This window comes from Chiloscyllium plagiosum, unplaced genomic scaffold (genome assembly GCF_037043375.1).
Source record: "Chiloscyllium plagiosum isolate Xiang-an unplaced genomic scaffold, Cpla_swu_hap1 HiC_scaffold_8, whole genome shotgun sequence".
NCBI classification, from domain to species: domain Eukaryota; kingdom Metazoa; phylum Chordata; class Chondrichthyes; order Orectolobiformes; family Hemiscylliidae; genus Chiloscyllium; species Chiloscyllium plagiosum.
The window spans coordinates 54,102,296-54,122,831 of record NW_028270146.1 but is presented as its reverse complement, the minus strand read 5'-3'; the positions used below and the strand labels follow the sequence as shown (position 1 = coordinate 54,122,831).

Below are 20,536 nucleotides of genomic sequence, written 5' to 3'. Positions count from 1 at the left end.
AATTGCTGATTGTCCCCATCAGCAATGTCCTGAGGCTTACCATTGATCAGAAACAGAGCTAGATCGGCCATATTAACATTGCAGCAAAAAAAAAAACAGATAAAGCATTTGAAATTCTATGAGTAACTCAACTGCAGATTCTCCACAGCATGTCTGCCATCTACAAGACCCAAGGCAGGATGTATTGGAATACTTTCTGCTTGCTTGGATGGTCACAGCTTCACCTACATTCAAGAAGATCAAAACTATCTTGAACAAAGCAGCCCACATGACCGGCACTCCACTTACTCTCTTCAATGTCCAAAAGTCCTTCTTCGAGCCACATATCATTATGACTTGGAAACTTTTTTTTAAAAACCATTCTTTCACTGTTCCAGAGTCAAAACTCCAGAAATTCACTTTCTAAACTTATACCAAGGCAGTGGTTCAAGAAGGCAGCTCACCACAGCTTGTCAGGAGCAGCTAGGCAGGAGGAATAAGTGATGGTCTAATAAGCAAGGACCACATCCTGTGAATGAATCTAAAAAGAAGAAGGAGGCAGTGTAGAAGCCACTTTCCCTCCTTAGGCTGTAAATTTACAGGTGCCCACTCATAAACAGAGATATTAACTCTTGAACCTTATTTAAATGCTGGATGTAACTCATACCTGGAGAAAAAGGCAATAAGATTAATGCCAGCAGGCAAACCATTTTGGCAATGCCTCCTGCCATCTTAGCCCTCCCTCACTTGCTCCATTTCCATGGGGCTACCATGGGGTAGAGAAGCAGATAGTTCAACATGTGTGGAACAGAAAATAATCACATAGTATGTTGGTTAGTTTGTCTGTCCTGTTCTAACAAAACCAGTTGTACAGCAGTATTTTTAAAATTAAAGTAAATAGGTACTTGCTTAATTAAATCTAATCAAGGGCATTCAGAACACGCAGCATCATTTTATTCTTGGGTGAACTCACCTGTGGTAATGAATCCACACTTTGGCCGTAAAGTCTCACTACTGTTTCAGAAGAACTGGAAGTGGAAGAACTCAGCTCCCGTACGATCAACCCTGCAGCAAATAAGAGAGATGCTATAATGGTTGCAGAACCCTTTACAAACTTAGGTTGAGGTGGTATCCTGGAAGTCACTGCTTCATTATCTATTGAATAAAGTGAGCTTAGCGTTAAAAACTGTTGAGAATTAGCAGCACTTGCCAATATTAGCCCATTTTAGAAATAAAATCTGGCAATCTGTAGTGAAGAAGAAATAGCATGAGTTCCAATTCTCTACAAATTGGACTAATTTGTGCCATTCTACTTCTAGCCTCAATAAAGTGAAAAAAACTGCAACCCAGTAGTGAGCCTCTGCATTGTGTGTCCTGAACTTGCTGGATTTCTCCTGTTTCCAGTTGGAGCGAGTAATTCATGTTGTAAGGACACTGTTAATGTAATTTATGATCCTGACATGAAACACAACCTTGGAGAGCTAGCAAGGAAACAAATGAAGCCAAGGAGTCCCAGTCCAGCAGAGTGTGAATCATCCCAAGACCTTCTTAAAACTCAATTCCAATCTGTGTACGTGGAATTTTCTTGGGCATGAGTGTCAGAAGTTGATCATTTTCAGGTGAAGCTTGGTTATGACATTCAATTGCAAATTGGACAGATTCCCTACAAAAAATTATTTTGAAATACAGTATGAGTAATAATGTTTGACCATCTCACATAATTGCCTGGTCTTTCAACTCAATTTCTCGAGAATCGATGCAACAATTCCCAACACGCATTACAACTGATCAGTTTCTGCTTGTCCTTTTAACTTTTCTTCATGCATTCTCTTTACAACTTCTTTTTCTTCTACTCTTAATCCACTGAATTCTTTCTATACTCATTCACTGTATTTTATTCTGCCACTCGCTCTGGGTTATTTCTCTATCCTTTGTTCATGGCATGATTTTTGGGCACAATATTCCTGATGTCTAGATATAACATTGGCACCATGGCAACATTATGGATCTGAATTACATAAATTTGCATCATGACTACAGTGTGACCTGAAGAGCAAGGAAATAAGCTCCGCTGATTGCTGAAAGGGGCATTATTCAGCAATTTTGGGATCACTTTATTACTCTGTGATGCAAAAAAAAGTAAACTTAGGATCTACAGTGCTGTTATTGGCTGTGCTATTGAAACCCCAAACTCAGGAACTAGCCATTGGGTGTTATATGCCACTATGCTGCACTTTGACTGATAGTGCACACCTGCAGATTTGCTGCGTATGTGCCGGATGCTTGCAGATTGAGGGATCAGACAGCCTCTGACTTCAACGTGGTGCACAATCTGCCATTTTGGACTGCTCAAGTCCATGTACTAATCCCATATCATCTGTCCCAGCTTCACAATGGAGTCCACAGTACCCTTATGCCATTATTTGAAGCATCCAAATTCCAGGGGAGGACTTTGGTGGGCTGGATGTTCCCATATTTGGGCTAAGTCTCATTTTCATGGAATTTCATAGAGATTTTTCTCTGCGGGAGCCACTGCGTTTGCTCACATGATAGGCGCAAACAGGCCTCATTAACAAGGTGCTGCACTGCTGTGGTGCCCGTCTCGTTAGCACAATCCTCCCACTCACCGCAGCCCAAGGTACATGTCACAGCCAGAATGTATGGCAAACCTAGCACCGGTGCCACATTTAAATTGTCATTGTTAAATCTGGTCATGTGTTCATCCACAGCAGTCCAGCACAGTTGTAGACCTTTGCTGAGGCATGGCAGACAAGACAAATTGGTGCTTTGTTTTGTGGGCAGGGACGTGGACGTCCCATGGACAGTGTGGCACAGAGGAGGGGCATAATCTTTCCAAAGGACCAGTAAAGGTGACCATGATACCAAGCCCTACCAACCTGACTTGAGGTTGCTACTCAGGCAGTGCAGCATCCACAGTCTGGATGAGCACTCAACAATGCAGGAAGGCGGCCAATGGGAATGTGCCACCAATTTCTCTCTGCTACCTCACACTCACCCTACCTTAGCTCCTGCATCTACCTCCCACCGAGGCTCATACTCTCCCTCTTTCAGTATTGAATACAATATCTTCCCCCACTCATTCTCAGCCACACCAGCTCCCACATTCCACAGCAATTTCCCAACACTTTCAACCACATATACTAAGCTCAAGTTCAACCCTTGTGCATGCTCTTAGTGCATGCCATTCAGTTTCCTTTCCTGCACTTCTACAGAGCTATCTTAATTACTGCAGCATGGTTGATGGATGCTGCTGGCCTTCACTCAGGGGGAAAGGCAGCTCAATCTTTATGACCTCTTCGAGCATCTCTGGGTGCTATGGGCTCAGGCTCAGATGCATTGTCTTGGTGTGGGTCTGGCAGTGTCCTGGGATTCCAGAGAGGCAACAGCAAGGGCAGAAGTAGAGCAGTAATGGGGCAAGTATGAAGGTTGTCAGCCTGAGAGAGAGGATATAAAGGTTTCTGAATCACTGACACTGCCCCAAGGTAGCAACCTGGTTATCACCTAAAAGGGACAAGTCCCTCTGGGAACCTTGCACAGCAATAAATGTTGATTTTGAGGCTGGTACAATTGCAACATTTAAGAGGCATTTGGATGGGTATATGAATAGGAAGGGTTTGGAGGGATTTGGGCCGGGTGCTGGCAGGTGGGATTAGATTGGGTTGGGATATCTGGTCAGCATGAACGGATTGGACCGAATGGTCTGTTTCCATGATGTACATCTCTATGACTCTATGAGCTCAGTCTGAGCCTCCACTCACTTCCCATAGAGACACTGCAATGGAAGCCAAGTCAGCAGCCATCAGGTACTACACCATGGCTTTGCCCACTAGTGTTTCCACGGGGTTGACCACAACTTCCATATTGGAAATGATGGGCTCTGATAGCCATACAATGTCCATGCTTTTTATTGATGAAATGAGATTGTGTAAAAGACATGTCAACGCAGCAAGCATCAGTGATGGCCATATCCGTAATACCCCAGTGGAGTCCCCACCAGAATACTCTCCAGAACCTGTCTGCAACCTTTCCTCCAGTGAGTGGGCACACAGACATCCTTCCCACCTGCCCTGTCCATAGTCCACTCACATAGTGTTTCACAACATGCCGATCCCAACTCTATACATCCTTATAAAATTCACACTATGACACTATTTGAGTAGGTACTTATCATGTGACAGTCCTTGTTCTGGTGCAGCTCTTGCTTTTCATGATGAGTCTATGCTGAGGATTTGAGATTGGACTCATGGCAGGAGCACACCTTTATCCTGAACGTACTCAGGATGAATTGGCCTCAGTAACAGTTAGCTCCATGACACAGGACTATATCGTCCAGAGGACAGTTGTTGAAGACACTAAGCAAAAAAAACCCAAAAAGAGCTGCAGATGCAGGAAATCAGAAACAAAAACACAACTTGCTGGAAAATTTCAGCGGGTCAGTTCTGAAGAAGGGTCACTGGACCAGAAACATTAAAACTGCTTTCTGTCCGCACATGCTGAGGTTTTCCAGCGTTTTCTGATTTTGTTTCAGATTTCCCATGTGGATTCCCAACTGCTACCTGGGGTTATGGGCTGTCCTGGCCTGCAAAAGAGAGTGACCTTTGTCAGTGTGTGTTACAATGTCAAAAAGTGTGGTGCTGGAAAAGCACAGCTGGTCAGGCAGCATCCGAGGAGCAGGAGAGTTGACGTTTCGAGCTAAGCTCTTCATCAGGAATGTGTTGCAATGTGTTTGACTCACGTACAGCTGAATACAGGAGATACATGGAAACTGCAAGATGTGCGAGTCAGAGTGGCATAGGCATATAGGATGAGGTGAAAGATCTGAATGTTAGGCAGAAGTCCTGAACGTTTTTGAATGAGTGATACAGATATGACGCATTCAGCATGGAGATGATGGGTAGGAGATGTGTGTAAAGATCTGAAGTTATTGCCTTTTACTGCCCATGCCAGGTCATTGAACGTGTTGTGGTACTCCAGCCAGAAGATGGAGATGACGTCCGTAGCCACCCGCACCCAGCTGCTTCTCAGGGTTGGTCTCGAGGACTTTCTGACCCCACAGTGAACACGTGACATCCTTCTTTTATCCAAAGCACTCATCTCCCACATCACATCGAAGAGTCTCCGCCCTTGCCTGTCACTCCATTTAAATTTCTGTACTTATCCTGTTGAGTTATAAGGAGAGGCTGAATAGGCTGGGACATTTTTCACTGGAACATAGGAGGAGTGACCATACAGGGACCTATGAAATCATAAGAGGCATAGATAAGGCAGATAGCCAACAGCTTTTTCCCCCACTGTAAGGGAGTCTAAAACTAGACGGCACAAGTTTAAGGTGGAGGGCTTATGCTCGAAACGTCAACTCTCCTGCTCCTCGGATGCTGCCTGACATGCTGTGCTTTTCCAGCCCCACACTATTCGACTCTGATCTCCAGCATTTGCAGTCCTCACTTTCTCCTCCTTTAAGATGAGGGGACAGATACAAAAGAGGTAATGTTTTCAATAGAGTGACTGGATTGGATTGTGGAAGCAAGTACAGTTTTGTCATTAAAAAAAAAACATTTCAACAGGTACATGGTTGGAATAGGTATGGAGGAATATGGATGAATTGAAACTAGATTAATTGTGAAAACTGTGTGGCATTGACAAGTTGCGTTGAAGGGCCCATTTCCATGCTGTAAACTTCTATGAATTTAAATCTTCCAGACATTGCTGCAGTATCTCCTATTGTAGGAGCAGAGCTGTGCTTTCAGGTATCCAAGCATTATGTTAGCTGTGCACACTATTTAACCCCTGTAGCCAGTCAGCAGTCCATTCTGCATTGAGCTGCACTCTACAGTCATCTGGATGCTCAGGCTTCTAAAAGCTTATGTGCTGCCTGCTTCAACAAGGGTGGAAGCACATCACATTTCCCATGTCTGAACACAGATATTATCGAATCTGTCTCTTCTCCTCCTCCTCACCAAACTTTTCTTCTGCACTAATTTAACTTGCAGGAAACAAAGTAAATATTCGTACATTTTTGACATCCAAGATCACCATAAAATTTTTGTAAACACTTCTGTTTCTATCTAATCTGATCACTTTGTAATTTCCCAAGTCACTTCTGTAATTAAGAAGTGCAACAAGTCCAGTCGGCCATATCCAGCAGTGATGTTAGAAACAGCAGTGAGTCAAATGAGCAAATGGTCTTGTTTTTTTGATGCCATTTGTTATGAGTAATATTGCTCGCTAACAAACCAGGAGAACAGTTTGTCTTTAAATAGTGCCAGGAAATTTACTTCCCAAGTGAGACATAGAAGGTAACACTTTAGACCAAAGATGGTATTGGCTCGGATTAATCTTAGGTCAACAGCACAGTGTCATCAACAAGGTAAAAACAATGACTGCAGATGCTGGAAACCAGATTCTGGATCAATAGTGCTGGAAGAGCACAGCAGTTCAGGCAGCATCCGAGGAGCTTCAGCAAAATCGACGTTTAAGTCCTCAGCAAAGGATTCACATTCATCCCCCTCCGTCCACGCATCAATGAATTTAATACACGCCGTGACATCGAATACTTCTTCCGTCGCCTCCGTCTCCGAGCTTACTTTCACAATCAGGACTCCCGCCCACCTTCCGAGGACCCCTTCGCCCACCTCCAACACACTGCATCCACCTGGACACTCCGCGCTGGCCTATTACCTGCCCTCGACCTCTTCATTTCCAATTGCCGCCGGGACATTAACCGCCTCAACCTGTCTACCCCCCTCCCCCACTCCAACCTCTCACCCTCACAATGCGCAGCCCTCCAATCCCTCTGCTCCAATCCCAACCTCACCAACAAGCCAGCGGATAAAGGGGGCGCAGTGGTAGTCTGGCGCACTGACCTCTACACCGCTGAAGCCAAACGCCAACTCGAGGAAACCTCTTCTTACTGCCCACTCGACTATGACCCCACCCCCCATCACCAAACCATCATCTCCCAGACCATATAGAACCTTATCACCTCAGGAGATCTCCCACCCACAGCTTCCAACCTCATAGTCCAGGAACCCCGCACTGCCCGGTTCTACCTCCTTCCCAAGATCCACAAGCCTGACCACCCTGGCCGACCCATTGTTTCAGCATGCTCCTGCCTCACTGAACTTATCTCTACTTACCTCGACATTGTCCTATCCCCTCTAGTCCAGGAACTCCCCACATACGTTCGAGACACGACCCACGCCCTCCACCTCTTCCAAGACTTCCGTTTCCCCGGCCCCCAATGCCTCATCTTCACCATGGATATCCAATCCCTCTACACCTCCATCCGCCATGACCAGGGCCTCCAAGCCCTCCGTTTTTTCCTCTCCAGACGTCCCCAACAGTACCCTTCCACCGACACTCTCATTCGTTTGGCCGAACTGGTCCTCACCCTTAACAATTTCTTCTTTGAATCCTCCCACTTCCTCCAGACCAAAGGGGTAGCCATGGGCCCCAGCTATGCCTGTCTCTTTGTTGGCTACGTAGAGCAGTTGATCTTCCGTAATTACACCGGCACCACTCCCCACCTCTTCCTCCGCTACATTGATGACTGCATTGACGTCACGTCGTGCTCCCGTGAGGAGGTTGAGCAATTCATCAACTTCACCAACACATTCCACCCTGACCTTAAATTTACCTGGACTATCTCTGACACCTCCCTCCCCTTCCTGGACCTCTCCATCTCCATCAGTGACGACCGACTTGACACTGACATCTTCTACAAACCCACCGACTCCCACAGCTACCTGGATTACACCTCTTCCCACCCTAACTCTTGCAAAAATGCCATCCCGTATTCCCAATTCCTCCGCCTCCGCCGTATCTGCTCCCAGGAGGACCAGTTCCACCACAGAACACACCAGATGGCCTCCTTCTTTAGAGACCGCAATTTCCCTTCCCACGTGGTTAAAGATGCCCTCCAACGCATCTCATCCACATCCCGCATCTCCGCCCTCAGACCCCACCCCTCCAACCATAACAAGGACAGAACGCCCCTGGTGCTCACCTTCCACCCTACAAATTTCCGCATAAACCAAATCATCCGCCGACATTTCCGCCACCTCCAAAAAGACCCCACCACCAGGGATATATTTCCCTCCCCACCCCTTTCCGCCTTCCGCAAAGACCGTTCCTTCCGTGACTACCTGGTCAGGTCCACACCCCCCTACGACCCACCCTCCCATCCTGGCACTTTCCCCTGCCACCGCAGGAACTGTAAAACCTGTGCCCTCACCTCCTCCCTCACCTCTATCCAAGGCCCTAAAGGAGCCTTCCATATCCATCAAAATTTTACCTGCACATCCACTAATATCATTTATTGTATCCGTTGCTCCCGATGCGGTCTCCTAGCAGAGCGCTTTAGGGAACATCTCCGAGACACCCGCACCAATCAACCACACTGCCCCGTGGCCCAACGCTTCAACTCCCCCTCCCACTCTGCCGAGGACATGGAGGTCCTGGGCCTCCTTCACCGCCACTCCCTCACCGCCAGACGCCTGGAGGAAGAACGCCTCATCTTCCGCCTCGGAACACTTCAACCCCAGGGCATCAATGTGGACTTCAACAGCTTCCTCATTTCCCCTCCCCCGCCTCATCCTAGTTTCAAACTTCCAGTCCCCTTGACTTGTCCGGACTTGTCCGACCTGCCTAGCTCCTTTTCCACCTATCCACTCCACCCTCTCCTCCCTGACCTATCACCTTCATCTCCTCCCCCACTCACCCATTGTACTCTATGCTACTCTCTCCCCACCCCCACCTAGCTTATCTCTCCACGCTTCAGGCTCTCTGCCTTTATTCTTGATGAAGGGCTTTTGCCCGAAACGTCGATTTTGCTGAAGCTCCTTGGATGCTGCCTGAACTGCTGTGCTCTTCCAGCACCATTGATCCACCACAGTGTCATAGTCATTTTGAAAAATGGTGCCAACAAAAGTTTATAACACTTCTCATGCAGTTGATGTATTTTTAAATGTACACATTGTTTTAAAATCTTCAGTACTAAAGTAATTACTATGGATTCTGAAAATCCAAAATAAAATTTAAAATACTGAAAAACTCAGCAAGTCGTGAGCAATAAAAAAAATTAACATCACACATCAAGGACCATTCTGACCAAAGACTTTATCTGAAATATTAACATTTTTTACCTAGCTGTTCTATTACCATCTGGAAAAGCAGAACTTAGGAAATAAAAATCTTATGAGAAACATCTTAGTTGAAGTGGCAGGAAACTGGAAGCTCAGGATCCTTTTTTGCCCCAGACAGAACGTAGGTGTTCTGCAAACTGTCACCCAGTCTGTGCTTCGTTTCTCCAATGTAGAGGGGACCACATTGTGAGCACCAAACTGTGCTCTGAAGAAAACAGGGGCAGCTCGCCTTAGCATCAATCCCAATCAGTTCTCCGGCATGATAAGCCAAAATACCCAGGCAGGCTTCCTGCTAACAAAAAAACTGATTTAAATTTCCCTATTAGCCAATGTCTTTCCTCATCACATATAACTGGGATAGTCTACTCCAAAACCATAATCTAAGGAAAATCTAAGCATTTGAGAGAACACTGAAGTGCAATAGCCTAGCAATTCTTGGTGAGCTCCTCGTCATCCACCTGCCAGTCTGTCCAGGGACTGATCTCGACCAAAGTCCTTAACACAAAGGAAGCAAGAACCTGTGCCACACATGGCACCACAATTGGTGCCCACTTCACACTAATTCTTTGTCATTGTCTAAGCAGAGAAGAAAGGCAAGTGGTTGTAGGTGGCACACTCTGCTTAAAGAGTAATTATGTTTCCAATTATTCTTCAGTTTGAGGAAGAATTAATTGCACGGGGATTATTTCTATGTTAAGAATGGTTATTGAAAGTCCCGCAGACACCTCCTGTACCACAGTATATGTTGGTCTGGGAACAATTTTTAGGTCACTCTTTCTCTTATGATGCACAGCTGCAGAGGAATTCCTGGTGGAATTTACATTGTGTCAAAAAGGAGCCGCTGTCTTGTAGAACCCAACTCTGCTGGAATATACCAAGGAACTTCAAGCCTGATAATTTTGCAAAAAACAATTTGCAATCCAATTAATATTATAGATTGTAGATTCACATTTTAACTTGTGCCTGTTCTTAGTACATTTTCAAATAAATGACAAAATTTCTCATTTGCGAGAATCTATACAGAACAAGATTATCTATATTGTTTCAAAACATCTTGGAGGACACTCCCAGATCTGCTCACCTGCATGTCCATTCAGCTGCCTTGACATCAGCATCTCCTCAGTGATGTGAATACACATGTCAGGATTGACTTCTGGGGCCAGATCATGCACTTGCTCCAAGTCCTTGGGATCATCAACCAGCATTTCTATTTCTAGGATAAAAACAATACACTTAGCTCAAATAGATTTTACATCTCATATTTTGTAACCTTATAATTTCTGTATAATTGAGAACATAAGAAGCATTTTTCTCAACAAAGGCCAGTTATGGTGATCCAGTCCTGTGCTATCAATGACAGCCATCCCTCCTAAACTCCCAACTCAAACTGAAAATGAAAATTCCAAGCTTAACTGAAATAAATGATCTATGTTTACTTGAGGTAACATTGCTTGTGCCTCTTATTATTAGGGATGGTTCATTTTTGTAATAGATTGGGAGAATGGTTAATTAATAATTCTTGTTAATAACAATTTTAAAACTTCTCTTTGTCCTTTTGACATCCATTTGTCACATTACGAAGTCTACCTGACTAAGAAACCATGTACAGAATTGTTGCTGTCTGGGTCCTACAACTCTTGGCCATTGATCAGATTAATAGGTTGTAAATTTATTCTACTGACTTACTTTGTAAAGAGTTATATTCTGTTGCAATGGTGTGCATACTATAGTATTTTACATCTACTAAAGCATTTGACAATTTCTTCAAATATTATAGAAAACAGCAGCTGATAGAAGTATGACAAAAGAATCTTTGCAGTTTTTGAGTTATTTGCAGATTATAATTTGGAACTAAACCTTGACTCAGTTGACATCTTCAGACTTGAAAAGACATGTCTCAGATTACCCCATAAAGAGATAGATTATATACTTAAATGCGATGAACTTTATCGACAGCTATATTTTCAAATATATCAAGCTAAAAGAACAAGATAGCTATACAGGGCAAGTTATGAGCAAATGAAGTATTTCTTTGCAAATAGGAATTCATTCTAGCAGTTCATCGTCTGATGAAAGATAATTGAAGTCAAATTAGCTAATTAATAAGAAAACACAATAGGTTTGATATTCTGGAAATATAAAATCAAATTGGTTGAGGGATTTCTTCATTTGATTTGTGAACAATGGCTTGCATCCATTTTGGTAAAGTAGTCCAAATCACATAGACTTGCTTTAGATTTGTATCCTTAATCTTTATTTTCCCAGTTGTGTGACCCAGTGCTGTGAAGTGGTGTGGGCTGTTTACCTAAGGTTTCTTATTCTTTTAGGTATTTTATAGTTTTACTCAACACTACCAAACCCTTCAGTAGGTTCACCACAAGTTTGCAGTACATGCATTACAAAACTAATACACTATTTCCAGTGCAAATAGAGACATGTTTGATCTGTTCTGATAAAACTTCATGGTGTCCATATGTGCCAAGATTTCTGCCTGATTGACAGGCTTGGCTTCCATGAGTCATTGGAGGAACACACCGGAACAGGCCACAGCCCTTGGCAGGGACTCCACTGACAGGTTCCAATCCCTGATATTAGCCCGCGGTGGGGAGGTGAGAAGGGAGGGTGAGGGGGATAATATTTCAAGGCAAGAACAGACTTGTGAGACTAGGGGAAAGCATTTCTGTGCCTCCATTGCTGTAGTTTCCAGGTGTTTGAGACCTAGGAAATCCAGCCAGTATTAAATGTGAAAAACAAGTTTATTCGGAGTTGCCAGTCTCATTATATTCAAATGGCCAATCGGTCTCCTGTTGAGCTCTTGTTCTGCCTCCATTAATTCAGGAAGCAGGTGACTTGAAGGCAAGTTGAGCTCAGGATTGAAATTTTTACACAATCCCCAATCCAAGAGTTTATAGGGGTTAGACATTCATTATTCTCAGAAACTGGAACCCTTGACTAATTAATATTTGTTTTAAATTTTCTTAAATTAATCTGATGTAGTTTTTCAAAGTTTTGTCTGAAAGATCAGCCTGAAAGTGAGACATGATAAAGATTATTTTATTGAATAATGTAGGTGAAAGTCCAAGGTCCCAAATGCTGGATACAGCCCAGATTGAGAGAGTAAAAAAGCCAAAGGATACTAATAAGGAAAATATGTTTTAAGGAGAGGGAGAGAGAGAGATAGAGAGGGATAGAGAGATAGAGAGGGATAGAGAGATAGAGAGGGATAGAGAGATAGAGAGGGATAGAGAGAGAGATAGTGAGAGAGAGAGGGATAGTGAGAGAGAGAGAGGGATAGTGAGAGAGAGAGGGATAGAGAGAGAGAGGGATAGAGAGAGAGAGAGAGGGATAGAGAGAGAGAGAGGGATAGAGATAGAGAGAGGGATAGAGATAGAGAGAGGGATAGAGATAGAGAGAGGGATAGAGATAGAGAGAGGGATAGAGATAGAGAGGGATAGAGATAGAGAGGGATAGAGATAGAGAGGGATAGAGATAGAGAGGGATAGAGATAGAGAGGGATAGAGATAGAGAAAGCGAGAGAGAGATAGAGAGAGCGCGCGAGAGAGAAATAGATAGATAAATATATAGAGGGAAATTATACAGCGTCTAATTCGAATCGACAAGGTGGTTAGAATCTCAAAATAGAGTTTGTGAGATCGCATCGCTTGCCTGTGAAATTTCTATGATGCCACTGGCTAGAGCCCTGTCCTGTGTTCCAACGGTGATCGAGTTGCCATGGATCGTGAAGCATGCATTATGGTATGAATACTCCAAAACCGTTCTCTCAGCATCAACAGATTGCATTTACATAACACCTCAAACGCAATTCCAACAGGCTTCAAGACAGCACAATCAGAAAAAAAAATCATGCAAAGCCACAGAAAAGAGATATTAGGCAGGACGTGTAAATGCATGATCAAAACAGTGAAGCTTCAAGGAGGGTCATACAACATGGGAGAGAGTGAGAAAGACACAGAGAGAAACAGAAAGAGTGAGACACATACATGCAGGGAGAAAGATAAAAAGATTTAGGGAGTGAATTTTGCAGCTTTGAACCTAGACAGTCAAAGGAAAACCAGTCATTTGTGGAATGAAGAAAATTGAAGACTGCATCAGAGACTAAGTTGGAAGAATATAAAATACTCAGAGTTGCAATGCTGAAGGAATTCTACAGAAAGTTATGGGCAAAGCCATGAAACTCAAAATGAGAATTTTAATTTTGAGGGAGCAGGCGTCAATGTAACTGAAGCAGAGGAAGGTCAGGACTGAGGTGTAGATTAGGATGTAGATAGAAGAGCTATGAATCAGTTGAAGTTTAGGAAGGGTGACAAATACAAATTCAGCCTGCAGTACAATCGAATAGTGAAGTGAATCTTCCTTTCCGTTCCAAACTTGACACCCATTTTCTCTGCAACTATTTCTGAAGCATATTGGAATATTCTTCACATTGAAAGCATTAAATAAATGCAAGTTAGAAATAAAATCTGTTAAAAACACAAAGGAAAATTCAGATCACAGCTTTAAACCTAGTTTTGAACCTTTCAGCCCTCTCTTTTCCTATTGACTCCCAGGTTTTTCAAGAATTGTTCATTTGTCCCTTTATTGCTATAACCCCATTAAGAGTTAAAGAAGAAGGAACTTGCATTCATCTAGGATGTTTTATAACCTCATAGCATCCAAAAGAAAAATTACAGTCAACTAACACCACGGGAATTGCACTTCCAGTATTGATGGCTAGTGAATTTCCAAACAATTAACACACAGCACTGAGATAAATGGCAAGATAATTATTTAATGATAGGTGATAGATAAATGTGAGGTCACGACACAGAGACATCTTTGATGTTAATGTTCAAGCCTCTAAAGTCACTGCTTTGACTCTGAGGTGAGTAGTATGACTGACTAATGCTGACACGTTAACGACATAATGGGTTTCCTGAAGAGAATCCTCTTTCATCTGGGACATTTTTGAAAATATGACGACCAACGGACAGTCAGGCTGTATTCCAATGTGCTCCTTGTACATGTGAATATTCTAACTTCCACACAACCACACAGGCCTCACTGTAGCAGATAACCTATGTATGAAGGGACCCCAATTCTCAGGGTAGAACACAACAGTATATCTAACACAAGTATAGTATATAGAGTGCTTCTAATGGCAATTATAGTGATTGTAATGAGGTCAGCCAGGTGCATGTCATAGAATACGAGATCCTTGATTAGGGCTGTTAATCTGGTCCAGAGAGCCCTGGCTCACAGATAGGAGCAGGAGTGTCAGACATCTTGTTCTCCCTGAGAGCTGGCTCTCAGCCAGGGTGACTTGGTGATAGGATATTGGTCTCTGTGGAATTATTTCAGCAACATCCAGTATTTCAGCTTTTGAATATGAATTTATTTTAAGGAGGGCAATAGCCAGCTCAAGCATAATTAGCCATGCATGATGTGTGATCAAACATGCTGGAACTCTTACCTAGCCATGACAATGGGTAAGTGTCTTCATATTCTCAAAGTAAACAGATAATCATTTGCTGCAAGGACACTTACAGCCAATATGGATGGCAAGGATGGCACAACCATACAGTCACCAGTTAGCGAAGTCCTCATGCCTGCATTCACCTTTTTGGCATGCTGAAGTGTTGAGCTATCAGACTGATAACCCATCATTCAAAATACACCACCCACTTTGCAACCATCTAAAGGACCCCTGTGTCAAACTGAGTCAGAAACTCTGCTACATGTCTCTGAATAGTGCTTGTGCTTTGGATTTCATTCCACTTTTTTTTTTCCTGGGACTGTCCTGCTCAAGCCTTGGCAAATGTTAACATGAACTGACCTTGTAGCCTTTTCAAAGCTTTAAAGAACTTTTGTCCCTTCAATCAGTCACTTAGGTGGCCACATTTTTTTTCCATTTCACTTCAACCCCAACATTGAGCAGTCTCCCTACTATAAATAATGATACAATGAATCTACCATTAAAAAAAATACATTCAATCAGCATCCTACACTTCTGGTCAGCTTTCAGTTTTTATCAGCTTGCAAGTATCTGCAGTGGGAGGTCTATCATACTGTGTTTTGACAGCAATTCTTTATACCACACAAGAGTGTTACAAAATATTTACAAATTTATTCTTTTGAAAAAAAAGAATTGTTGCAAAGAATACTAAAATCAGAAATGGTTTTTGATGGGAAACAGTCATCAAATGTCCACTCTAATAATGCCCCTCTGACCCTCCACCACCCCATTATATCCAATGGGAGGAATGCATTGAAGACTGATTCCATCTTTCAGCACCTTCCCCCTATTCCTTTAAGAAATGAAAACATTTCAGGGAAAATATCTGCAGCTCAGCCTTGATCAGTAAAGTCACTAGTTCCATAGTTTGTTCAAGGAGCAATGAAGCAAAAAGGTGTTCTTTCCTGGATTACACTCACTTTCAGATGTGCTCTGTAAGCAGAACTGAAAACGTCACAACACTCTTGTTATGTAAGAACCTTACAAAACGCAAACCATTGGAAATTCTTATTGCTTCCATTCTCAGACCAAAATGCTTAGCATGCAAAAGAAGCCTTTATGTCTGTTGTCTTATTCTACTTGTTAATCAATGTTTTTTGTGATGACTTTGTTAGGCTTTATGACAGTAATAACAAGTAAATGAAGCGGATGCAATGGTAGCTTGCAGCACTATCCAGTTGGATTACCATCATCCTGTGAGTCATCCTCTATTCTGTCTTTCCCACCGCTTTCAATGCCTGAGGTGTGAGAGCTCCCGTGGCTGGTCATTGAGTTGCAGGATTTGAGTTTCCTATGAAGGATGTTTCCACTGAAACTGTCCTCTGGTCCAAGGTCCCTTTGTTTGGTGTCTGCCTCAATGCCTGAAGTGTGGGAGCTGCTGTGGCTGGCTGTGGAATGCCTGGAAAGACGTTTATGCTTCATGCTGCCTGCACTGCTGCCACTGGCTCGCGATCGCTTCTCCAATTGCTCAATATCCAATTCCATTGTGTCGCTGATGTAAGATTCTCTATACTGCTTTTTTTCTTCAGGAAAAAATAGAGAGAGAGTTTTTAAAACTGGTGCATTATACTGGAAAATATATGCAAAAAGAAAATTGAATGCACTGACATCTATTCCGTGAACATCCAAGCATTTTACCTTAGCACTAGATTATATAGACAATGATAAACTCAAGAGTGTACTTGTCACCCAATCAAGGTGGTCAGTGGGTTTTTAACAATTTAGTCCTAATACTTTACAAAAAAGATCTCTTTGGGAAACTGCTAAAAGCTAATGAAAAACAATTCTTTATTTAGCTGACAGACAGCGATGAGAGAGCCTGTAAAATTGAATATGTAGGTATATGTAGATTACAAAAATTATGGTTCATTCAGCTCAGAGCAAAAACATCATATGAAGGGGAATTGTAGGGGAGGAGATGATTTTAAACCCCCAAAATGGGTGGTTATTGGATAGGGGAGTGTTAAAACTCTGAATCCCAACTCTGACCCACTTGCAATGTAGCCACTTTTGACTTTAATGGAGCTGGGACAGAGGGCAGGAAAACAACATGAGGTGGTCTATTACATATATAAATGAGGCAATAATTCATTCACTATTTGAAAGTTAATGGCTAGCCTTGGGATCAACTGCTGGCATTTAGCTTGATCAACTTCCCACACAAAACCCACAAGCCTTCCAATCACTCTCTCCACTACAGCCCCAAGAGCTCCAATACCCTGTTTAACTGATGCTTCTGATCTCTATCACGTATCTGAGGCTCTCACCTCAGACCCTGTAACCTTCTGATCTACAGGTGTGCTGAGATCTTTGACCACTGACACCCCCTCCAACACCTTGCAAACAGTCCCTTTCTTGGGTCAGGTACCAGTGGATCAAGCCTCCTGACCCCAGGGTTAATATCCACTTCTCCCCTGCATACACCACCTCCAGACTGGGTCGGTTAGGCTGGCTTCTGGATGGGAAACCTGCTAGTGATATCACACACACTATGGATCTGTTGTTTGTGGGGACCCCTGATCCAGGTTCACTTGTACCCCTCACCTCTGTTGAGTTGGGGAGGCCAAAATACCTACCATTCATTTCAAGCCTTTCGGAAGGGTAAAGATCTTCAAATAAAACATTCAGATTTTTCATTAAAAATTTCAAACAATAGTTCAATGGACAAATGTAACCCTCTCCTTGTAAAATATGGAATTAATTTGTTTTTGATATTAGAAATTATTACGGAGAAGGGACTTTTGATAAGAACTAATCTTTGGAGAATGCTTTGAAAGAATTGTCAGAACCTAGTGGTCACCTTGTGCAGTCAGTGGAATGAGCTTACCTGAATAATTTCATCATAACTGTGGAAATTAGAATTAAAAATTCTATGCAGGTATGCAGATGTAAGATTTTACTACATCTTTGTACACAGATACATACAATTATTTCTGTCAATCATTTTATTACTCCTTTCTACTCTCATTTTCAATCAAAATTTCCAACTATAATATCACAGGCTTTGCTGTGCTATTTAGGGAGGTTGGCAGGAAAAGATTTCTGATAATGCAGAGTCCAAGTTACTGAAAAGCTTTCTTTAGGCCACTAAAGAGAGCACCATGGCTCTGAGAAAAAAAAGGAGAGAGATGCTATAAATCACAACTTCCCTGGGTGAACTGAGGGAACAATGAGAGAAGCCCAGCAGCTTTGGCAAAAACAAAGCATTTGATTTCAGTGCAAATGCAGAGTCCATTAGGTTATACCAGTCCTCGAGGTTTCAAAAATACCTTCATTCTCTTCCAGCTTCCTGACTTGTCGCAGGACTGGCTGCAGGTTCATATAGAGACGATGGCTGTTACTGAGTAGTTGGAGTAGGTGTCTTGAGCGCAAAGGACAGCCCGTGTAGTAAATAAGTTTTCTAGCTGAAGGCAAGCCATCCGGCAGAATCTCAAACTTCTTTCCCTGTAAAGAAAGGGCAAAAGCTGCACCATAAACAAGAAACATACTGTAGAACAAATCCTGCTACATGATTTTAAACCTGAACCCAAAGATTTTCTATAATTTGTGGGGAAATTTGTGGCAATTTAGCTCTGAATGTGTCTGGTGACCAAAAAAATGTTCTTTGCAGTGAACATCTGATTCAATCATTCCTATGGAACTTGAAAAACTGAAGACATCAAATTTTACACTATCCTGAGATATAAAATGGAAATACTGAGAGGGGGAATGATTACTCTGGCCTTTATTTTGGCATAGTTCTTTCAGGAATCTATCAATTTGCAGCAAGAAAGCTTTGTTTGGCAAGATTTTATTATGCCTCATGGATCTAACAGTAAATCGTTGCCATAATATCTGTTGCACACGCAAATGCTTTGACCTACTTTAGGTTCAACATCTTCGGTGGACAATTCATGTGAATTTAAAATAAGACTTTCCATTAATGTTGAACGTGTTATAATAATACTTTGAGAACTGCTGCATGTCAGTTGAGTATTAACGGAGAAAGTGAGGACTGCAGATGCTGGAGATCAGGGCTGAAAATGTGTGGCTGGAAAAACGGAGCAGGTCAGGCAGCATCCAAGGAGCAGGATGAACTGTTCTTGACGAACAGTCCTGAAGAAGGGCTCATGCCCGAAACGTCGATTCTCCTGCTCCTTGGATGCTGCCTGACCTGCTGCGCTTTTCTAGCAACACATTTTCAGCAGTTGAGTATTAACACCCACTCTTACAAATTCAGTGCATTTATTTCTCATACATACAGCTTCTGACCTCCCCCATTCTCTGAAGGAAGGTGCCAGGTGCCTCACCAATGGGAAAGAATTAAGAGCAAAGGTACAAGGTTTCTAACTGAGCTAAACATTAGTTTGAAAAAGAAAAAGAAAGAAACCAAGGAGCAGATTGTTTGAATTATTTTGAATCCTGAAGAAGTTAGTTTGGGCTCAATGTTAACTCACATGCCTGTAGTTAAATGTTTAGTTTTAATGGCCTGAAACACTCACAAATAGATAGTCATTGACCTCTGTCAAAGTCTTGATGAACATCAGTGAACATCAATTGGGGAGAGACTTCTTTTAAACCCAATTCATCAACTGATTGTAAAAGTTTGGAAATACTTAACTTATAGCTTGAGGCAGCTTCCTATGACATGATCAAATATGGTTATAAAAGTAGACTGACAATAAATTTCAGTGAGTCAGACCAAAAAGCATGTGAGAGTGTACCAGCTGGTACTTTAGCATAATGCCTCAAAGATGTTAGATCTATATAAAAAAATCCTCTGGTTGGTCTTCCCTGTTTTCAGCCATCTAATATGGACCATGATTTGGAGATGCCAATGTTGCACTGGGGTGTACAAAGTTAAAAATCACAACTCCAGATTATAGTCCAACAGATTTATTTGGAAGCACTAGCTTTCAGAGCTCTGCTCCTTCATCAGGTTGTGGTCAACCACCTGAAGTAGCAGTGCTCCAAAAGCTAGTGCTTCCAAATAAACCTGTTGGACTATAACCTGGTGTTGTGTGATTTTTAAATATGGACCAACTTATTCTAAATCTCATGAAAGATCAGTCTGAAGCAATAACAGTGTTACCCTCTTCAAATGGTACTGAATATTCCAGCACTTGTCATTTTTCTTTTCGGTTCCCAGCATGCAGTGTTTTGCTTTTGGATTATCTGGTAATGGGCAGGCAGAGGTTCTCCTTTTGCAAGGTCCTGTGGATACTAACAGTGCGGACTGGCTGCAACTGGGTGTACCCGGGCCTCAGTGCGGACAGGCTGCAACTGGGTGTACCTGGGCCTCAGTGCGGACAGGCAGTGACTGGGTGTACCCAGGCCTCAGTGCAGACAGGCAGTGACTGGGTGTACCCAGGCCTCAGTGCAGACAGGCAGCAACTGGGTGTACCCGGGCCTCAGTGTGGACAGGCAGCAACTGGGTGTACCCGGGCCTCAGTGCGGACAGGCAGTGACTGGGTGTACCCGGGCCTCATTGCGGACAGGCAGTGACTGGGTGTACCCAGGCCTCAGTGCAGACTGGCAGCGACTGGGTGTATCTGGACCCTAGTCTGTTCTCTGGCTCTTCGGTTGGCATTGCAGATGTTTGGCTTCAACTGGAATATACGTGAGCAGGATGAAAATAATACGGCATTTGCTGACATCAGATGGCGAAAATCTTATAAACCCAGAATATAATAACCAACATAAAAAGCCCAATTTCTGCTCTCCCTGAGCACAAAAAGTCTTAAGTGAAAGCATCCATAATGAAAGGCATTTGACAAGTAAAATGATTCACCCTATGGACTGAGGTCAACATCCCCTCCCTAATCACTGCAAAAAGATTATATGTTGATTAGTGCTGCTGCTGTCTAAAATTCCAGTCCAAGAGAATAGAGTTGAAAAAATC

At 42.9% G+C, this 20,536-nt stretch overlaps 1 protein-coding gene across 2 annotated transcripts in view; it reads right to left on the bottom strand.

The window, feature by feature from the left end:
• frmd6 (FERM domain containing 6) overlaps nucleotides 1-20,536 on the bottom strand; it is a 127,208-nt gene that overhangs the window by 7,164 nt on the left and 99,508 nt on the right. For both annotated transcript variants that reach the window (XM_043697633.2, XM_087989851.1), the window contains 4 exons: nucleotides 17,925-18,099; nucleotides 15,843-16,178; nucleotides 10,225-10,356; nucleotides 953-1,044 (listed from right to left, as the gene is read on the bottom strand). In XM_043697633.2, coding sequence (XP_043553568.2) covers nucleotides 953-1,044; nucleotides 10,225-10,356; nucleotides 15,843-16,178; nucleotides 17,925-18,099 — 735 coding nt within the window. The remainder of the gene's footprint in view (nucleotides 1-952; nucleotides 1,045-10,224; nucleotides 10,357-15,842; nucleotides 16,179-17,924; nucleotides 18,100-20,536) is intronic.